The sequence below is a fragment of the Miniopterus schreibersii genome (assembly GCF_964146895.1).
Source record: "Miniopterus schreibersii genome assembly, chromosome: 19".
NCBI lineage: Eukaryota > Metazoa > Chordata > Mammalia > Chiroptera > Miniopteridae > Miniopterus > Miniopterus schreibersii.
Window position 1 is genome coordinate 13514256 of NC_138119.1, and position 18771 is coordinate 13533026.

Below are 18771 nucleotides of genomic sequence, written 5' to 3' on the forward strand. Positions count from 1 at the left end.
CTGGGCCCTCCTCCGCCCAGGCTCCTCCCCACCGGGTCAGCTCCGGACTAGCCGTGGCGTCCGGCCCGCGTAATTACAGGGGCTGCCGCCAGTCCTGGCCGTAAAAGAGCAGGATGAAACGGCCTGGGAACCCGGGAAGCTGGGCCCGCGCCGGCCCTGGGCCCGGAGGCTGCGGCTTCCTGCGCGCGCAGCCGCGTGCGGGGCTGGCCAGGGGTGCGCACACGCTCCTACACCTACCGGAGGCGCGCGCAGACAGACACGCGATCACACACACAAGCACCAGACACCCGGGCACGCGGCGCTCGACCCTCCCGCGCCAGACACTCCAGCCCAATCAAACACCTGCCCGCCCGCTCGCCCCCGGGACCTGGGGGGCAGGCTCCCACCCGCCAGCCCCCCCTGCAAACCACAGAAGACCCCGCGAGGAGGGCCCCCCCAGAGCGAATTCCAGTGGGTTTGTTTACAGGGCGCGGGAGAGGGGGCAGAGCTGGGTTCTGGGACCTGAGGACTGCGAGACCCAGCTAGCTGCCCAACCCCGGGACGCCGCACAGACACTCCTGCCCCCTGCCTCACATAATCTGCAGGCCTGTGCACGCTTCCCTTCCTCTTCACACAAACATTAGCATACACACGTCAAAGTTTCACACGCTTCCCCACCCTACACGCGGCTGTGATAGTCCTCAAATGCTTTCACCCTCGCGCGCCATCACACGTATCTGCACAAGCCAGATGCACATGTGCGGTTAGTTTGTCACTCTTCATGCTCAGATTCTCACAGTCCATATTCAAATCCCATTCGCACGCTACACACGTGTGTGTACACACACACACACACACACACACACACACACAGGTCATTAGCGCCCTTTGGCGCACTAGAAACAGGAGCGAACCCTCTCGAGGGCCCCAGATCCCCAGTGTCTCTCCCTCTCTCAGGCACCGAGGTGCGCCCTTAGCCTCGGCCACACAGGTTACACACTTGATCACTCAGAGTAACACTTTATTCCTGGCATCTGGGCGATGACACAATCTCCCGAACAAAGACAACATTGACAAACCCAACAAAAACAAACAGCTGTATATTTGAGGAGGGGCAGCTGAGAGCAGAGTCCGGGAAGGGGGGGGCGGTGGCGAGGAGAGTGTGGGAACGCCGCGGGGAGCCTGGGAGTTCGAGGCTAGGGATGGGTGCCGGACCCATCAACAACCTTGCACCCTGCAAGACCCGCGCGCCGCGAGGGAAAGCCGGGTCTCTACCCCGCATGTTCGCAGAGCTGCTGGTGGAGTTGGTTGTCCTCTCCCGCACGCGACTTTGCCGGGGGACACAGACCTACCACCCCGCACAGGCCCAGAAAGCAGCACACAGACCGCCGAGTGAGCGCACACGCAGCGCGTTGCGGATCCGCCCGGGCTGAGCGGAGCGCTCGCCGCCCCTCGCAGGCGCTCCCCTCCTCCACCTCCCCAGTCCCCAAGCCCCAGGGCAGCCGCGCGCCGGGCGGGGCGGGGGGCGGGGCGGGGTGTCGGGCTGCGCTGGCCCAAAAGGCGGAGTCCGGAGGCGCAGGAGCCAGATCTGAGAGCGTTGTGCCGACTGCGCCTCGGAGAAAGCCAGCGAGAACCCAGACCCTGACGAGCCCCTCGTTCGCGCCCGGCCTGGCCAGGCCCCGAGCTATGGAGTTCTTCTGGGCGCCTCTCTTGGGTCTCTTCTACAGCCTGGCCGCTGCCGACCGCCACACCGTCTTCTGGAACAGTTCAAACCCCAAGTAAGCCCCGAGTCCTGGGCCGACGACGGCCGGCAAGGGCGTCTGGTTGGCACTGCCTCCCCACCCCAGCTTAACTGTCCCAGCTAGCTCCCGACTGGAGTCTTGGGGTGGTGACCGAAGGCGGGAGGGATTCCGTAGATGTTCTTCCCCTCTCTTCTCCCCCATAACTGAGAGTAGGCTACCCCAGGGTAGGAACCTGCCCGTGTCTGCTTGAGTGGCCACTATTTCTGCTCCCCCTTTCCTTCCCTCTGGCACCTCTATTTCTCCGAAGTGAGGAACCTATGCTGAACAGTTCCTGCCTCCCGCGTGGACCACCCTCTGTGGCCACCAGGGCTCTTGTAGGTCCTTCCACCACGACAGCCTGTATGCCTCTCCTTGTCTGTCACTTGGGCATCTGCCCACACTGACAGGTATCTGCTATGACATCAGGAGTAAGCAATCAGGAGTAAGCAGAATGCTCACTGTGATCCTAGAAGGGCCTCTCAGGAGGGAACTGGGCTGCATCCATTGAGCATTCATTCTGTATTTAAGATGACTGTGGAAAGTCCCCCACCAAGGGATCTTTTGAGGTGACATGTGAGGCACATGCTGTGTATGAGCAGGGCTAAGGTAGTCGTCTGTTTACAAGGTTCAAGTAGTAAAACTGAAGAGATTGGGGGAGGGAGGTCCTGGGAAAGGTTCAGAAGGGATGGAAGGGGTTAAAAGGTTACAAAGGGCTCTGGGCAGAAAGGAGTTAATTTCTTCTAGGCAGTGTTAGGGCTGTGAGGCAAATGGTACTGGACTGAAGAAGCTCCATGGGACCCTTTGTTTTTGCCCTTGAGTTTTCTGAAGTTACGGGAACAATATTTATAGAAAAACAGGAGAGGAGGGGTGGACAGCTTGGGGCCAGGAAAACATTACACGCAGCCGGCTACCCCCAGGCCCGGTGCGCCTGCCCCACACTCCCCTTGAGAAATGTATTGTGCCAGCTTCCTCTGATCCTGCAGCAGCACTGCCTGGTGAGGGGGTCTGTGTCTGTGGCATGTTGGGTGGGGAGAGAACAGCTAGCTGCCAACCCCAGAGGGTAGTGCCCTCTTGCTCTTGGTTCATAAGGGGTGGCCCAGACAGCCCTCCCCCACCCCACTCCTTGCTGCCTGCTCTTTGCTTCCTTGACCAAATCTTGTCCTAGTGGGAGAGAGCAAAGTCCCTGTTTATGCCCATGCCAGGTGTTGGCTGAAGGAGGAGGAGGGGACAGGAAACTGTGTGTAGGGAGGGGGTGACCCTGGCCTTTTCCGTTCCCAAGCTCCCAGCTTTCCTTTCTTTCAGGAAGGAGCCTCTTCCTTGCCCCTTTCCCCGCCTTCCCTGACGCCACTGCCCCCCTTTCTCAAATGCAGACCAAGAGTCAAAAGGGCCCTAAGTGGAGCAGATTGTACCCCAGGAAGGGGGTGATGGGTGCCCCCATCAAGCAGAGCGTCTGCCCTATTCATCTGGCCACACACACACCTACCATACCCAGAACTAAAGAGAAGCCAGCCCAGAGTGGAGCCCACAAGCAGCCAAGCTGGGCCCAGCTCAGGGGCAAAGATGAGGTGGCAATGAGCTGGGTGGGTGTGAGGTTGGCATGGGTGACTCAGGGAAGTGAGCATCTGCCCTGGGATCTTGCAGGGGGGGTAGCGTGGGATGAAGGGTGGTGCCACTGGGAGCTGGGCACTGGCCTCCTTGGTACTGGAGGGGCAGGTACCCTGCCCATTCAGACCTTCCAGCTCCCTTTGCCTGGAGGAGAGTGCCCAGGGCAAGTGGCCACTGTGCCATCCTGGGGTCCTAGGGGCTCTTCACATTTGACAAGGTAAATTTCACAGACTCTCATGAATTCGGGGCGGGTGGCAGAGGTGGATGAGGAATGAGTCAGTGCCCTTCACTGGAATGGGGGAAAGATGCCAGGCCCAGAGCTGAAATACCTGTTCTGAAATGGCTTCTATGTTTATCTCTCCAGAGAGGAATTTTAAAAGCCTCTCTCTGCTTCTCTCTCTCTCTCTCTGCCTCCTGCCTCCCTCCCTGCCTCTCTCCCTCTCCCTCTCTTCCCCAGGGTGGGGGAGGGGGCCCTGGTAAGCCTAGTTTGAGAACTGACGTCCTGCTGCAAGGCCAGGCCTCCTAGGGGTCATGTTGACTGGGCAGTGGGTGCCCACCTCCAAGGCCTTGGCCTAATTCCTGCCACTCCTCCCACCATCCATGCCCAGGGCTTTGGTTTGTCGTAAGTTGGCAGCCAACTCTGCTGAGTGTCTAGCTGACAGTGCTTAGGGGAATTCAGAGAAGCTGACCAGCTTGGAGAGGGAGGTGAGGAGGCACTTTTCCCCCTACTAGGACCCCACCCAGACTGGAGCCAGGTGTCTGGAGCTGGGGGGAGGGCCTGGTGGGCAGTCTGGCTGGAGCCTGAGGAGCCTGGAGGGAGTGGGCTGGGGGAGGGGAGCCCGCTCCACCTTGGGAGGAGAGTGGCTGCTTCAGATCTGAGAACTCCAGCATTTCTGGAGCTCACCTCACAGCTGATTGTGTGGCTTTTGGAGATAAAAGGACAATGATGTTTCGGTGCTTTGAGTAAAGGGACAAGGAGACCTGAGCATCATTTTGAGTAGCTCAAAGGGGAGATTTGAGGAGAATGAATGATTTGATTAAAGTGATTTAACTTAAAGGATTCAGGCATTATCTGTAGGCATGGGTATACTGGGGGCTTGGGGGGAAATGAAGCTGAGAAATGTGAGATATACTCAGTGGGAGGGGAGGATGGATAGAGTAAGAGGAGTGAAGACATAAATGTGCTGAGGCTGAATGCTAGCCTGGTAAAGAGAAGGGTTACTTGGGTCCTGATGGCAGAATGGGCCAGTAGGGTCTCAGACTGAGGTCTGACAGCATTTAAAGGAGCACCTGGTAGAATAAATTTGGGGAAATATTTATAGGTAGAAGAGAATAATGAGTGAGCTAAGGAAATATTTAGAAGCCCATCCTTGGGTAAATATCAGGGGGGTTATGGGAAGTGCTTCGTTGCCTGAAAGATACTAAGTGGATGCTATTTATTGGATTAGGGGACACAATGATGGTACAGGGATGTTTGGAGATAGTGGAAAGATATTTAAGAGATCAAGATCAGTAAATATTGGGAATTGAGATTGTCAAAACATGTGTGGGGGTCCAGTGTGAAATGTGAGGGGTCATGAAAACATTTGGAGACTCAAGGCTCTGGTCTGGCTTCGTAGTGACTGCTTGCTTCCTTCCCCTCTGCGCATACCCAGGTTCCGGAATGAGGACTACACAGTACATGTACAGCTGAATGACTACCTGGACATCATCTGTCCCCATTATGAGGATGACTCTGTGGCAGCTGCTGCCATGGAGCAGTATACACTGTACCTGGTGGAGCTCGAGCAGTACCAGCTGTGTCAACCTCAATCCAAGGAACAGGTCCGCTGGCAGTGCAACCACCCCAGTGCCAGGCATGGCCCAGAGAAGCTGTCTGAGAAGTTCCTGCGCTTCACACCCTTTACCCTGGGCAAGGAGTTCAAAGAGGGACACAGCTACTACTACATCTGTGAGTGCCTGGGAGGCATGCAGGAAGGTGCACATACTGGGGGCCACAGCTGGCATGATGCATATGCCTGAGTACAGGCTTAGTGGGGAGTCAAGCAGCAGAGGGCCTCTCCAGTCCTGGATTCTGTTTTCATTCATTCACATTACAAATGTGGAGTGAGCTTCTACTGCGCTTGGTACTGCGGTCACAAAGATAAATAAAACACTATAGGTTCCCTGTCCTCAAGGAAGCTGGGAAGAGACACACATAGGTTAACCATTAGAACAGTATGATATGGTAGGCATGAGCACAGGGGCCCTGGAGTAATGACCTGGGTACCTTCCAGGTTAGGGGGGCTCAGAGAAGACTTCCTGGTTTCCCAGAGCTTAGGACAAGCAGAGGAGTTGACCGTAAATGAGGCGACATGTGCAAAAGCAACATGACCATCTTCAGGGAACTCCATATGGTCAGCCTGGATTAGAGTAGGAGGTACACTTCAAAGTAGGAAAATATGAGCTTGGAGAGATGGACAGGGCAGATCACAGGGACCTAAGAAATGCTAAGAAGTTTATCCTGAGGGCAGTAGAGAGCCACTGGCAGATTTTAATAGTGATAAGATCGGCTTTTTAAAATGCATCCAGGCCTCACCCTTTCAGTGGTGCCTAGGCAGAAGGAGTACAAAATATCTGGGTAAGGGGAGCATGCTGTGCAGACCTCACCCAGCTTCCAGCTGGGACTCCTGAAGGATGGACTGTGGGGAGGGGACAGTGTCTATGTTCTTTTCACCACCATCTCCAAAGCCAAGGGTTATTCCAAAGAAGGGCAGTTGGACTGAACATGGGGCAAAAAGTGGGCAAAACCTAAAGAATCAAAGCTTAGAGGAAAGAAAGGGGTTCAAATGAGCAGGGACTGAGAAAGCAGGGCCAGAGGCATTCGCACTTCTTTTTTCTCCCAACAAAGGTTCCTTCCCCTTCCTTAACTTTGTGTGGGTTTATCTTGCAGCCAAACCCATCCACCACACAGAAGACCAGTGCTTGAGGTTGAAGGTGACCGTCAATGGCAAAATCAGTGAGTGTCAGGGCCATGTGAACCTCTTTCCTCCATTCCTCTGCTAGACCTGGCCTAATGACCTGGGATGGTGGGAAGTTCCACTGGCCAGCCCACCCAGCATTCCCATTCCTCTGTCTCCCTCGTATAGTAACTAATCTATGGCCATCCCTGTGTTTTAGCTCACAGTCCTCAAGCCCATGCCAATTCACAGGAGAAGGGACTTCCAGCAGGTAGGTAGCTGGAGTAAATTGGGCCTGGGGCAAACAAGGGTGTCTGTTTGAGGAGGCTGGGTACAGGAGGTAGCTCCTTTACCAGGCAGGGACTGGAGAAACCTTGTTGGGCAGAGGGCCAGGGCCAATAGTGAGACTGCTCACCTGAGAGCCTTTGCCCTCCCACCTTGCAGATGACCCAGAGGTGAAGGTTTTACATAGCATCGGTCACAGTGCTGCCCCCCGCCTCTTCCCACTTGCCTGGACTGTGCTGCTCCTGCCATTCCTGCTGCTACAAACCCTGTGAAGTTGTATGCCACATCTGGCCTAAGGACTAGAACTGTGCTGTGAAGACAGAAGCAGGCACCCTCACCTATCCTGGGGCCCCTCCCAAAGCCCCAGTGCTGGGAACCACTCCCACCACATGCACAAGCTGCCACCCAGCAGCTTCAAAACGGGTCAGTATTAAGGGTTTCAACCCATAGGAGGTCAGCATGCTTGGTAGTGCCATCCCTGCCTCCACCTCAGAGGGATGGACAAAAAAACAGGACAGTCCTTCCCCCTGCAATTCCTGCCCTTAAACCAAAACAACAAGCTGTGCAGACATGGACTCTTAAGAAGGGTACTGTGGGAGCTGAGCTGGAAGGGGTCTGGGATTATGTGGGTAGACACTGAGTTTGGCAGAGATGCCCCTCCCACAGAGAGCCAGGATGCCAAGATGAACTGACTGAAGGAAAGGCAAGAGACAGTTTCCTGCCTGGTAGCCAGACAGGAGAGGCAGTATGCTTGGGCAGACCCAGGATCTCCCATCTGTAGAGCTGCTGTGGAGAGGTTTGCAGCCAGCCACTGCACTCTCTCCTATCCTGGGGTAGCACTCCTCAAAGCTGAGCCAGCGGGGGGCTGTGCCAACCTTTTCCTAGAATGTAGCTGTAAGGGCAGTGCCCATGTGCCCAGAGTCTGTGCCTAGAGTGTAGCCTGAAGGGCAGGGCCCACATGTACAGGATCTGTATATAAACTTGCTGTGTGTCTGTGGTGATTTCTACAACTGGAATTTTTTTATACAATGTTGTCTCAAAATAAAGCTGTGTTTTTTTTTGTTGTTGTTTTGGAGTGGCTTTTCTGCCCCTCCATACTAACATGAACCGTTGAGTCTCTGCTATGGAGGATACCAGTAGCAATTGGGTTTGAATTTTTTCCCCCTCTCTGGAAAGAACACATTCCCCTCACCAGCCCCAGAGTGGGGGGTTCCCTCTTCAGGGTTGTTGGGGACAGGAGTGCTCCCCACAGTATCTCAGGCTCTAGGCTGAACCCACTCTGGAAGTTCTTCCTCTGCCTCATTTCCACCCTTGCAGCGCTGGGCTCTGGGCTTTGGCATACCACGCAAATAGTCATACTGTTGAGTGAGTCAGGGCAGCCCTCAAGAGAACACCAGCTGAGGCAGGCGCCCCACTCAGGAGCCCCACCAACAGAGACTTGTGGGAATCTGGGAGGGAAAGTTCCCAGCAGCAGTCGGCTTGGACTAGGGGGTCAGAATGATATGCGCTTTAGTCACCTGCCAAGTTGGTGGTGTGGCTGAGAGGAGAGGGCACCTGACAGAACTGGTGATTCCTGGCAACCCCTGTTACTTAGGGGAAAGACTGGGAAGAGGCTTCAGCAAACTGGGAAAAACCTCCCAAACCCTGGGCCACTGAGATTCTGCTCTGGAGCTCTGAGTGGGAATCACGCTGAAGTCCGGTTGGGTCCAGCACGACTTTGACGCCTACCACGTAGGCTCGAGGGCCCGTGGGAGAGTAGAGGCCGGTGTGTGGGTGATCCCAGGGGTACACGGTGGGGGGAGCGACGGGTGCCGGGACGGCCCGCGGAGCCCTAGGAAGCGGCGGACCGAGACCGGGAGGGCGACGTCAGGTCCCGGAACCTCGCGAGCCTGCGGCCGGCGCGGGGGCGGGGCCTGAGTTCCCGCTTTACGTCCTAGGCCGTAAAGTTTCCGGGGGACCGCGGAGGACGCGGAGAGGCGGGGCCCGACGTCGCGAGCCCCGCACCAGCTGGCCTGCCCGCGGCGCTGCGCGCAGAAGCGGACTTTACTAGGATGGAGGCGGGCGGCGTGGCGGACACGCTCCTTTCCGGAGCTTGCGTGCTCTTCACCCTCGGCATGTTCTCCACCGGCCTGTGAGAGCGCGGCCGGTCGGGGTTGGGGCAGGACCAGGAAGCCAGGAAAGGAGCGAGAGGGGACGGAGACGTGGCTGCAGCCCCAGGCTGCGTCCGGAACCTGGGGTCAAAGTGGAATCGGGTCGAGGGGACCGGGGTACCAGGGCGAGGCTGGTCACTTGACCCGAAGAAAGCCAGGGAGCTGAGGGGCGGAACCGGGGGTCTGAAGTTTTCAGGGGAGGATGACAGGCCTTTGGGGATCTCCACTCCCCAGCAGCCTGGTTCTCCCTTCCCCTCACCCCTGCCTTCGGGGCACTATTACAGCTCGGACCTCAGACACATGTGGATGACCCGGAGAGTGGACAATGTCCAGTTCCTGCCCTTTCTCACCACGGATGTCAAGTGAGAGGGATGACAGCTGCAGCGGGAAAGACTGTCTGAGGGAGGGTGGGATGGGGTGAGGACTGTGGAAGAGGCCCCTCGGGTCCCCTCCCACATTCAACCCCGCGGCAAATGTCCATCCCCTCCATCCTACAGCAACCTGAGCTGGCTGAGTTATGGGGCCTTGAAGGGAGACGGGACCCTAATCGTCGTCAACGCCGTGGGCGCTGTGCTTCAGACCATATATATCTTGGTGTATCTGCACTACTGCCCTCGGAAGGTAGAGGCCCTCCCTCGCACCCACCTCTCTGCTGCATGCCCTGCCTTGCTGGCAGGAACAGTGCTTCCTGGAAGACTCTAACAAGCTGGCACTGCCACCCTTTCCTGGAAGGCCCCTCCAGCATTGCAATCCTGCTTCCTTCATAAAGTCTGCCTTGATACTCATACACCGCCCCCTATTCTGGCAAGGCTGGTAGCTCTGCCTAACCGGATAGTGCCTTACTGCCCAACAAACAGGGAAAGGGCTTCAGAACCAGGGCCAGTGGCTGAGAATGAGATGATTAGCTGTTTCCCCATTCAATCATACAAGAATTTATTAAGCTCCTCTTTTGTGTACCAAACTCACACAAAAAAGATATGTTTCCTTCCCCTAGAAATCTCCAGTGTTGTGGGTGAGTCAAGTTACTGGTGGGGGAAAGGCTGTGACAAGTGCAATACTGGAGGCCTAGACAAAGGTTGGCTCCCCCACTGGAGCATGGGAAAAGGCAGGATGAATTACTTCCAGTGGGGGAGTCAGAAAAGGCTCCTGGCACACCTAGAAGTAAAGCTATTCTCTCTCCTGCAGGGTACTGTGCTCTTACAGACTGCAACCCTGCTGGGGGTCCTTCTCCTGGGTTTTGGTTACTTTTGGCTACTGGTGCCAAACATTGAGGCCAGGCTTCAGCAGCTGGGCCTCTTCTGCAGTGTCTTCACCATCAGTATGTACCTCTCACCATTGACTGACTTGGTGAGTGGGAGTGGGAGTGGGAGTGTCCATGGAGGTGGGGGAGATAAGAAGGGTCAGGCTTCCATAGCCAGAGACTGTAGTGTACACTCCAGGGGAAGGGAAAATTCAAATCCTGGAAAGTCAGGGCAGTAGAGGTGGGTAAGTGGAAGGCAGGAGGGAAAAGTTGGGTAACAGAAGATCAGGGAGGATATTTGACCTATTTTCTGAGGAAATTATTAGGCAAGGTGGGAGCTTTACTGTGTGTCTGGGCTAGGAGTATCTTTCATCCTTTCCCACAGGCCAAAGTTATTCAGACCAAATCAACCCAACGTCTCTCTTTCTCACTGACCATTGCCACCCTTCTCACCTCTGCCTCCTGGACTCTCTATGGGTTTCAACTCAGAGATCCCTACATCATGGTAAGCAGCACAGGCATGGGGCAACAGGTGTACAAGGTGGAAAATCAACTCCTCTCCTCATAGTAGCCCTTGTGATTTCAGGTGCCCAACCTTCCAGGAATCCTCACCAGCTTCATTCGCCTCTGGCTTTTCTGGAAGTACCCTCAGGAGCAAGACAGGAACTATCAACTCCTACAAACCTGACCACAGGACACCTTAATGCCAACCTATTACCAAAGAGGTTCAAACCAACCTGTTTCAGCTGTTCCTGCTGACCAGTTTCATGTGTGCCATGGGTTATGGGAAAGAAACAACTTTGAAAATCTGGGGACCAAAGAGCTTTACTTAGAGGGTGGGACCTGGGAGATGAAGCACTTATTTTTTAGATATTATATTTTTTAATTTTGGAGATTGGGGTGAAATCTTTAGAATGTGCCTTAAAATAAACTGTTCCCTACCCCTGCCCATCAAGGCTCATTCTCTATTCAGTGATTATCAACCTGCCTGGTTTGGTGAAGGGTAGAGGTGTACTGTCTAATTCAGTTATTCTTGGGCTAGTAGGGTTAGCTCAGAAAAGGTATCTAAAAGAACCAGAGCAACCTAGGAAAGACCTAGGGACTCCTTCAAAAGGACAGAGCTTGGATGTTATGAAGAATGTAGGTTACGCTTCAAGAAGTACTTCCTGACAGGGTCAAAAGCACTAGAAAAGTGAAACATTTCCATCCTGAGCGATCTTGAGAAGGAGTCTTTGCTTCCTTTGGAGCAAAAAGGAGGAACACCAGCAGAATGCAAAGATAAAGGCTCGGATGACCTCAGGAAGGTGGCTTGTCTGTCTCTTACTTCTCGACACTTGGTACACACACAATCCCCAATTCCCATTCTCCATACTAAACAAAGTTAGAAAGTAAACTTGTTCTTTAATGGTGGGGGGGGGAGGGCTGTCCAATCGCAAATGGGGTTCAGGTGTCAGAAGCGCATCCCCCTGCGGGACAAGTCGGCTCTGGCCTCCCGGATCTGGCTCTGCAGCTCGAGGGCGGCGTCCTCGCAGTCATGAAAAGTGGCCACGCGATAGCCCACAGTGCCCAGGGCAAAGCAGCCAGCAGATACCAGCAAGTATGCGGGTAGTGGCCAGAGGACCTCCCGGCAGGACGAAGGCAAATCCAGGCCCAGGGCCCCCGTGGTCAGGGCCGCCCAGGCAGAGCCCAGGAGCGCCAATGCCCAAAGCCACTGTGCTAATTTCGTCATGGTCGCTGCGGGAAGAGCAAGCAGAGCTCGAGATCTTTCCGCGTCGCGACCCCCGCGTCATCTGAGATCCATCTGTCCTTCTCCCTCACCAGGCCCCTGCGTCTCACCTACCCTCAGGCCGCTCTGCCCCCCCCCGCCCCCCCGCTCTCACCCTCCTCGCCCTCTCCATTCAGGCCGCGGCCCACACGTACCTCGGCCGCGCGCTTCCCAGTTCCATAAAGGTCTGACGTCAGCGTGCGGGACGCTCCGTGGCTCGCCCTCGCCTTCGCACCGCCTTCTGGGAGTTGTAGTCCTCATGGCGACGCCTGAAAGCCTAGCGGCCGCCGTCTTCCCCTTTACTGAGTTCAGCCGTCCCTGCTCCGGAGGCTACCGCTTGGGTGCTGGAGGGGCTTCGGTGCTGCTTCTCTCCCGGAGAATCCCGCTCCAAGCTGGCGTGGGGCTGCGGAAAGCCTGAGGCCATTGTGCGCCTGAAAGCTGTATGATTTTGTTAACCAGTGTCACCCCAATAAATTCAATAAAAAGGAAAGAAAGAAAAAAAGCCCGAGGGCACCTTGGAATATCATTCTCCTTAAACTTCATTTATGCATACAAATTCCATTCGTTCAGTCATTCCTTCTGAAACCGGACAAAAATAGGTCTGGGCAGCCTGTCACCATTTGAGCCAACTAAGCAGAGACAGGGTTGAATCATATGAGGTTTATTCCAATATTGCAGGCAATAAGGGAGAGCAGTAAGGGTCACCCATGAAAATCTGCTCTGCTGCCCCTCGCCCCCCATAAGTCAGCTGCTTATAATGGGTAGAAGGACAAAGATCAGGTGGGAAAGTAGGAATTACAGGCGTGGGGAAGTAGGCAAAGTATAATGCTAACAGGTTACAAGCAATGTGGGCTGGGGGTCGCAAAGGACGGGTGCCTCCTGGATTCCATTGTTTGGAGAACAAGGCTGTTAATCTTACCTTGATGATAGGCAGTTCTCGGAAAAGGAGAATGGAACCCATTCCAAGGGTAATCCCCATGTCCCGGGTCTACAACTCCCAGCCAGGGTAGAAAATGCATTTTCTAATTAGAACAGAACAATCACAGTTAACAGAACATAATTAATGTTTCTTATAACTATAGCTAACACTCAAGGTCAACAGAACATGAGCAACATCTCTGTCCCTAACCATTCGAATGTTTCTTGAGCGCCATGATAAACTTTGGAGAAACAGAAATACCAAGACATATGGTCCCTCCTGGGGTGGAGGGGGAAAAGAGGAGTCAGTAAAACGGATGCATTGGCAAGTAACCATGATGCTTTGAGATAGGTGTTAAAACAAAGATTGTCATATTTTTAAAAAGAAAAGCAGAGGAGAAATCAGTACAGCTTGGAGCCAGGGGAAGAAGGGCCCCAGGAGGGTGTCTTTAAGGGGGAAAAGTGTAGAACAGAAGAATTGTCTGATATGCTTAAGGTATTGAGAGAAGGTGTATACATCTTTCAGAGGGTATGGGGAATGAATTCATAATATGTATATAAAAAAACAAGTAAAAGAAAAGGTCAGATGAACAAAATAAACTGACAAACAAAATAGACCCAGAGACATTGAAGCATGCAACAGACTATTGTATTTCAGAGGGGAGAGGGAAGGGGGTGAGGGTGGAGAGTGGGAAGAGGTTAACCAAAGAATTTATATGAATATATGCATAACCCATGGACACAGACAATAATGTGAAGGTCTAGGGAAGGGGGTAGGAGAGGGGTGGAAGGGGTCATTGGTGGGGGAGAGGGTGGGACACCTGTAATACTTTCAACAACAAAGATAAAAAAAGAAAAGGTCAAGCAATTATCAACTTCAGGGAAAATAAAGAGCTATAAAAGGAAGGAAAGAGAATTGATAAAAGGCCTGCTTGATAAAGACCAGTAGGAACATAACTGTATGTTGGACAGAGTTAAATTTATCACTGCTCAAAAAAGAACACACACCAGAGGAACTATATGGAGTGGCTCATCAAAGGAAAACAGGGTCATTATAGGCTATGGTAAAGGTGGATTTAAATAAAGCAGTGTTTTGATAGGTTCAAGGTAAGCACCGATATAAGTGAGGGAATCAACAGCAAGCCTGGGCTGAGAAGTGGACTGAGGATTCACTTGGAAACTACAAAATTAAGATAATTAATTTTAGATAATTATGTAATAGACAACTACATAATTAAGATAAATCTACAGTTGTGTCCAAAATCCCATTATCTGAGGCTTTGCATCTAGGCTGGAATTCAAGGCTGCTTCTTTGTGTCAAAGTAATCCACATGGCTCAGACTTCCAGGCAAGGGTGGCGTGTTCCATTCTCACTGACTGATTTCAAGTAGCAAAACTTGTGGCTACGATTCTAGAGAAGGAAGTTTCTCAGCCCCATGTCTTCATGTTAATTAACGAAAGCAGTTTTTACAGATTTACAGTCTTAGTACAAACACTACGTAACTCAGCTGTGAAGAATATTTTCACAGCGTAATAATGTAAACACTGAGTGAATATTGATTTAACTAAAAGTTTAAATATATTTTAACTGAGAGTGTGGGGGTAGGAAGCATATTAGGAGAGTTAGGATTAGAGAGAACTATATCTTCATCTTCCACCACAGGCAGTATACTGATTATATCTAAAATATGAAAAAGAAGCCCTGGCTGATTTGGCTCAGCGGTTAGAACGTCCGCCTGTGGGCTGAAGGGTCCTGGGTGTGAATCCGACCAAGGGCAAGTATCTCGGTTGCAGGCTCCATCCCTGGCCCAGGGCAGGGCATGTGCCAGAGGCAACCAATTGGTGTGTCTCTCTCACACTGATGTCCCCCCCACCATGAAAAGCAATGGAAAAAATATCCTCGGGTGAGGATTAAAAAAATAAATAAATATAAAAAAGAAATAACAATATAAGCATGTTATTTAGAAATATAAAGGCAAGTGCCAAAAGAAGTAGCCAATAAACTTGAGAGTGGTTTATGTAGGAGTGTGTGTGTCATGTGGAAGAGTGGGACAGGGACTGTTAGTTTTCATTAAATGCCTTGTAGAACTAGTTGGCTTTTTAAACTATGCAAATTTCTTTGTTAAAATAAGAATTAAGACAGAATAAAAACATTTTTTAAAACCTGCTATATGAACTTCAAAACTCCACACACACACACCCTGTCCCTTCCCCATTCTGCACCCCACCCCCCAAATCCTACTTATTGGCTCACTCGAGACCTCACTGGTCACAATGACTTTCAGGGCAGGTCAAGGCCAGGCATCAACTCTGCAGATCCAGAAATTCTATTTTATTCACCCCCAGTAGAGCTGGCTGTGAATGACTGCCACTCCCCATAAAATTTTGGAGGGAAAGATGAGAAGGGGCTACAATACACAAAGACAGATAATAAATTATAACATAATAATCAGCAGCAGAATAAACATTCACTGAAGGGTCGTGGTTAACGTTCAGGCTGCTGTCGTAGATGCTTGTGTGTCCCCACTGTGAGCGAGGAAACCAGAGCAGAGAGACAGTGGAAGGTAAGTTCTTTCCAACTTGGGCCGGCGTCGTGGCTCCCACAAAGGGCGGCGGGAGTAAGACGGGCCGTTCTGCCATCGACGAGGCGGTGACCAGAGTGGGGTCAAGAAGCGGGCCTCTCGGGCACTCAAGGAGATCCGGAAACTTGCCACGAAGGAGCTGGGACTCCAGATGTCCGCACTGACACCCGGCTCACCAAAGCTGCCTGGGCCGAAGGACTAAGGAGTGTCCCGCGTCGATCAGGGTGCACTTGTCCAGAGGACGGAGGGGGATGAAGATTCGCCAGACAAGCTCTATGTGCTGGTCACCTGCGTACCTGTCACCACTTCCAAAAATCTAGAAACACTTAATGTGGACAGGAGCTAACTGCTGATTGTCAAATAAAGTTGTTGTTGTTTTTAAATTTTTTTTCAGAAGGTAAGTAACTTGCCCAAGGACATGCAGAGAGTAAGGAGCAGAGCTGTCCCATCAGCTCAAAGCTATGTGCTTAGTAATTCCACCCTCGTGGGTTATGGTCCAGGAACGGGCAGATAGGGATCATCACACCAACTGATGTTCATTGGTTGATTACACTGTGCCAGGCGCCGTAATGAGTACTTTATGTGCATTATCTCATTCCACCTTCACAGCCATCACAAGAAGTAGGTGTTAGTGTTATCTACATCTCACAAGTGAGGGAACTGAGGCACACCCCAAATGATCTGACTTCAGAGCCTGCAGAGTTTGCCACTACAATATAGTACCTTCCTCCCAAGATCCACTGAACAGAATAAAAAGCAAAAAATTAGATCAAATATATACCAATTTAGCATATGATAGATATGGCATCTCAAGCAAGTGAGAAAGGGTGAATTGCTTGAAAACCATTGGCAACTAGCTTACCATTTGTAAAAGTAAATGAAGTTAGAGGTCAGCCTCACACCTCATACCAAAATTCATTCCCAGTGCATTAAAAAAATTAATGTGAAAAGTGAAATCCTATGTCACAAGAAAATGTGGGTCCTGGCTCTTTATTTTACTTAGCTATGTGATCTTGGGCAAGTAACTTAACTTCTCTGGACCTCAGTTTTCTCGGCTGTACAATGGAATCAATGATTAATTGATCCTCCCTTGTGGGGTTGCTCTAAGATTAAAGGAGCTAATCTAGGTAGGGTACTTAAACCTGCTTATGGAATTTGGAAAGACATAATGGGTGTCAGTTACTCTTGTTGCTGTTATGAATAGCTGTCATTAGTTACATCTCAGGGCTTGGCCCCCCAGTCTCCCTCCCATCATTCCCAAACCATCTTCTGAGGTAAGTTACTTCCGCAGATGGATAAACTCATGTTCGTGAGGTTCTTCTGTTCTTTCGAGCTTTGATTTCAGAGGGAGAGAAATTCCAAATCTGGGAGCCTTCATGCTAAAGTGCATGGAAGATGGGAAATGTACAAAATTACATACAAAATAGAGGAAGGAATTGACGGGAGGAAGGCTTCCTAGAGGCCCTGGCACTGGAGTTGGTACTGGAAAAATGAGTAAGAGTTGTTCAGGCAGGGGCGTGGGGCATGAGAGGCCAAGGGAACGTCTGAACAAAGGCGTAAAGGCATGAGAATCCATGGTGAATAATCCTCTGTGGCTGTTTCTGGGACAAAGACAACTTCCTGGGGGAGTGGCAGGAGAAGAGGCTGGAAAAGCAGGCCAGGCTATTAAAGACCCCTTGAAAGTATTTGTGTTGGGGGGCAGGGTCTGTCCCTCAGGTCAGCAGCTTCGCACCTCAGAGGAGTGGGTGACCCCCACGCGTGCCTGTGTGTACAATGTCAGGCAGGAGGGCTTCTGTGTGCCCACAGGTGCCAAGGTGATTACTGGTCCTTGGCAAAGCTTCCAGGTGGTCAGGCTGTGTTCACTCCATCCCTGTCCTCAGGGCACCCACAGTTCCTCTGGGGAGACAGGCAGAACACACATGCAATCAATAAGAACACATACTTACAAAATTACAGCCAGGCTTTAGGAGGAAATGGCAGGTAGATCAGAGATCCCGTTGCTGATTGGAGAGGGGGCAGGGTGAGTCAGGGTTTCCTAGAGAAGAGCTAGAGACCAAGGTGGGACAAGAAGATAGCCTATGGGAGGAGGGACCAGGAACAGGCCTGGCAGCTGAGGGAAACATCTGGCTGATTCTGGGGATTCAGCAGTTTGGAACTGAGGCAGGGTGGAAATTGAGTTTCAGAAAAGAGCTCAAAGTGTGACAGTGGTGGGCTGCTATTAGGGTCCTTGTCTCTTCCTTTAACAAATATGTATTGAACACCCACATACATTGAGACCTCAAGCAGTGTTCTAGTGAATAAAACAGACAAATTCCCTGCTTTCAGTGAAGTGGTGGGGGTCAGAGAAGAAACAATCAAATAAATATTTAATATATAAAGTAACGAGAAGAGCCATGAAGAAAAATACAGCCAGGTAAAGGGCTAAATAGGGCGACAGAATATGCTGTTATATAGCACAGCCAGAAAGGCCCCACTGAGAAGGAGACATTTGCAAGGAAACCTGAATGAAGTGAAGGAGGGAGAAGTGTTGTAGTTCAAGTCCAAAGACTTCTTGCTGCTGAATTCCCCCCTGCTCTGAGGAGGTCAGTCGTTTGTTCAATGTAGGCCTTCAGTGGATTCGATAAGGCCCGACCATACTGTGGAGGTCAATTTGTTTTACTTTCATTTTATTTTATTATTATCATTTTTAATATATCGTTATTGATTTTAGCGAGAGAGGAAGGGAGAAGGAGAGATAGAAACATCAATGATGAGAGAGTCGTCATTGATCGGCTGCCTCCTGCACGCCCCCTGCTGGGGATCGAGCCCGCAACCCAGGCATGCGCCCTGACCCGGAATCGAACCTCAATCTCCTGGATCCTAGGTCGATGCTCAACCTCTGAGGCACGCCCGGCTGGGCTTGTATTGTATTTTAAATGTAAATCCCACTCAAAAACACCCTCACAGAAACATCCAGAATAATATTTGACCTACTATCTGGGCACCATGGCCCAGCCAAGTTGAGACATAAAATTAACCATGTCATGGAATAAGAACAGCAATGAGGGTGAAGTGAGGATTGAAATTGAGACTATCTGTAAGGCACTAAGTACATTGACTGGCAAGTGGTAAATGTTCAATTAAAGGTGGTGGTGTTGTCATCACATAGGGAAAAATGGCATTTGTCACCCTAGTTTGTGTGGCTCAGTTGGCTGATCATGGTCCCATGCACTGAGAGGTCCCTGGTTCCATTCCCCCTCAGGGCACATGCCTGGGTTTTGGGTTCTCTATCCTTGATGTTTCTCTCTCTCTCCCTCTCCCTTTCTCTCTCTCTCTAAAATAAATTTAAAAAAATTTTTAAGGAAACTAATATTTGTCAAATACCTGGTGGGTCAAGCACTATGCTGGCTAGGCTCTTCCACATTGTTATTTAATTCAAATCTTCCTTACCACAATCTGACATAGGTATTATTATTCCCATTCTTTTAAAAAATATTTTGGCCCAGCCAGGCGTGGCTCAGCAGTTGAGCGTCGACCTAGGATCCAGG

The 18771-nt window shown here is 51.6% G+C and overlaps 3 protein-coding genes across 5 annotated transcripts; 2 read left to right on the top strand and 1 right to left on the bottom strand.

The window, feature by feature from the left end:
• Window positions 1–1547: 1547 nt before the first annotated feature.
• EFNA1 (ephrin A1) lies at window positions 1548–7650 on the top strand. The gene is made up of 5 exons (XM_081121540.1): window positions 1548–1757; window positions 5021–5316; window positions 6298–6363; window positions 6525–6575; window positions 6749–7650. Exons 1-5 carry the CDS (start codon window positions 1666–1668, stop codon window positions 6859–6861), a joined length of 618 nt encoding a protein of 205 aa, XP_080977666.1. The 5' UTR covers window positions 1548–1665; the 3' UTR covers window positions 6862–7650.
• Window positions 7651–8554: 904 nt separating this feature from the next.
• Window positions 8555–11277, top strand: SLC50A1 (solute carrier family 50 member 1). Of its 3 annotated transcripts, none has more exons than XM_081121538.1 (6): window positions 8555–8720; window positions 9024–9101; window positions 9237–9360; window positions 9925–10086; window positions 10365–10484; window positions 10566–11277. In XM_081121538.1, exons 1-6 carry the CDS (start codon window positions 8641–8643, stop codon window positions 10665–10667), a joined length of 666 nt encoding a protein of 221 aa, XP_080977664.1. In that variant the 5' UTR covers window positions 8555–8640; the 3' UTR covers window positions 10668–11277. The 3 variants fall into 3 exon arrangements, with proteins under 3 accessions (XP_080977664.1, XP_080977663.1, XP_080977665.1); XM_081121537.1 differs by having other exon boundaries at window positions 9925–10057; window positions 10566–10932; XM_081121539.1 differs by having other exon boundaries at window positions 8560–8701; window positions 10566–10932.
• An 83-nt stretch (window positions 11278–11360) lies between these two features.
• Window positions 11361–11986, bottom strand: DPM3 (dolichyl-phosphate mannosyltransferase subunit 3, regulatory). Its single transcript, XM_081121541.1, has 2 exons — window positions 11900–11986; window positions 11361–11713 (listed from the first exon to the last, which is right to left on the bottom strand). Exon 2 carries the CDS (start codon window positions 11706–11708, stop codon window positions 11430–11432), a length of 279 nt encoding a protein of 92 aa, XP_080977667.1. The 5' UTR covers window positions 11709–11713; window positions 11900–11986; the 3' UTR covers window positions 11361–11429.
• Between the last annotated feature and the right edge of the window lie 6785 nt (window positions 11987–18771).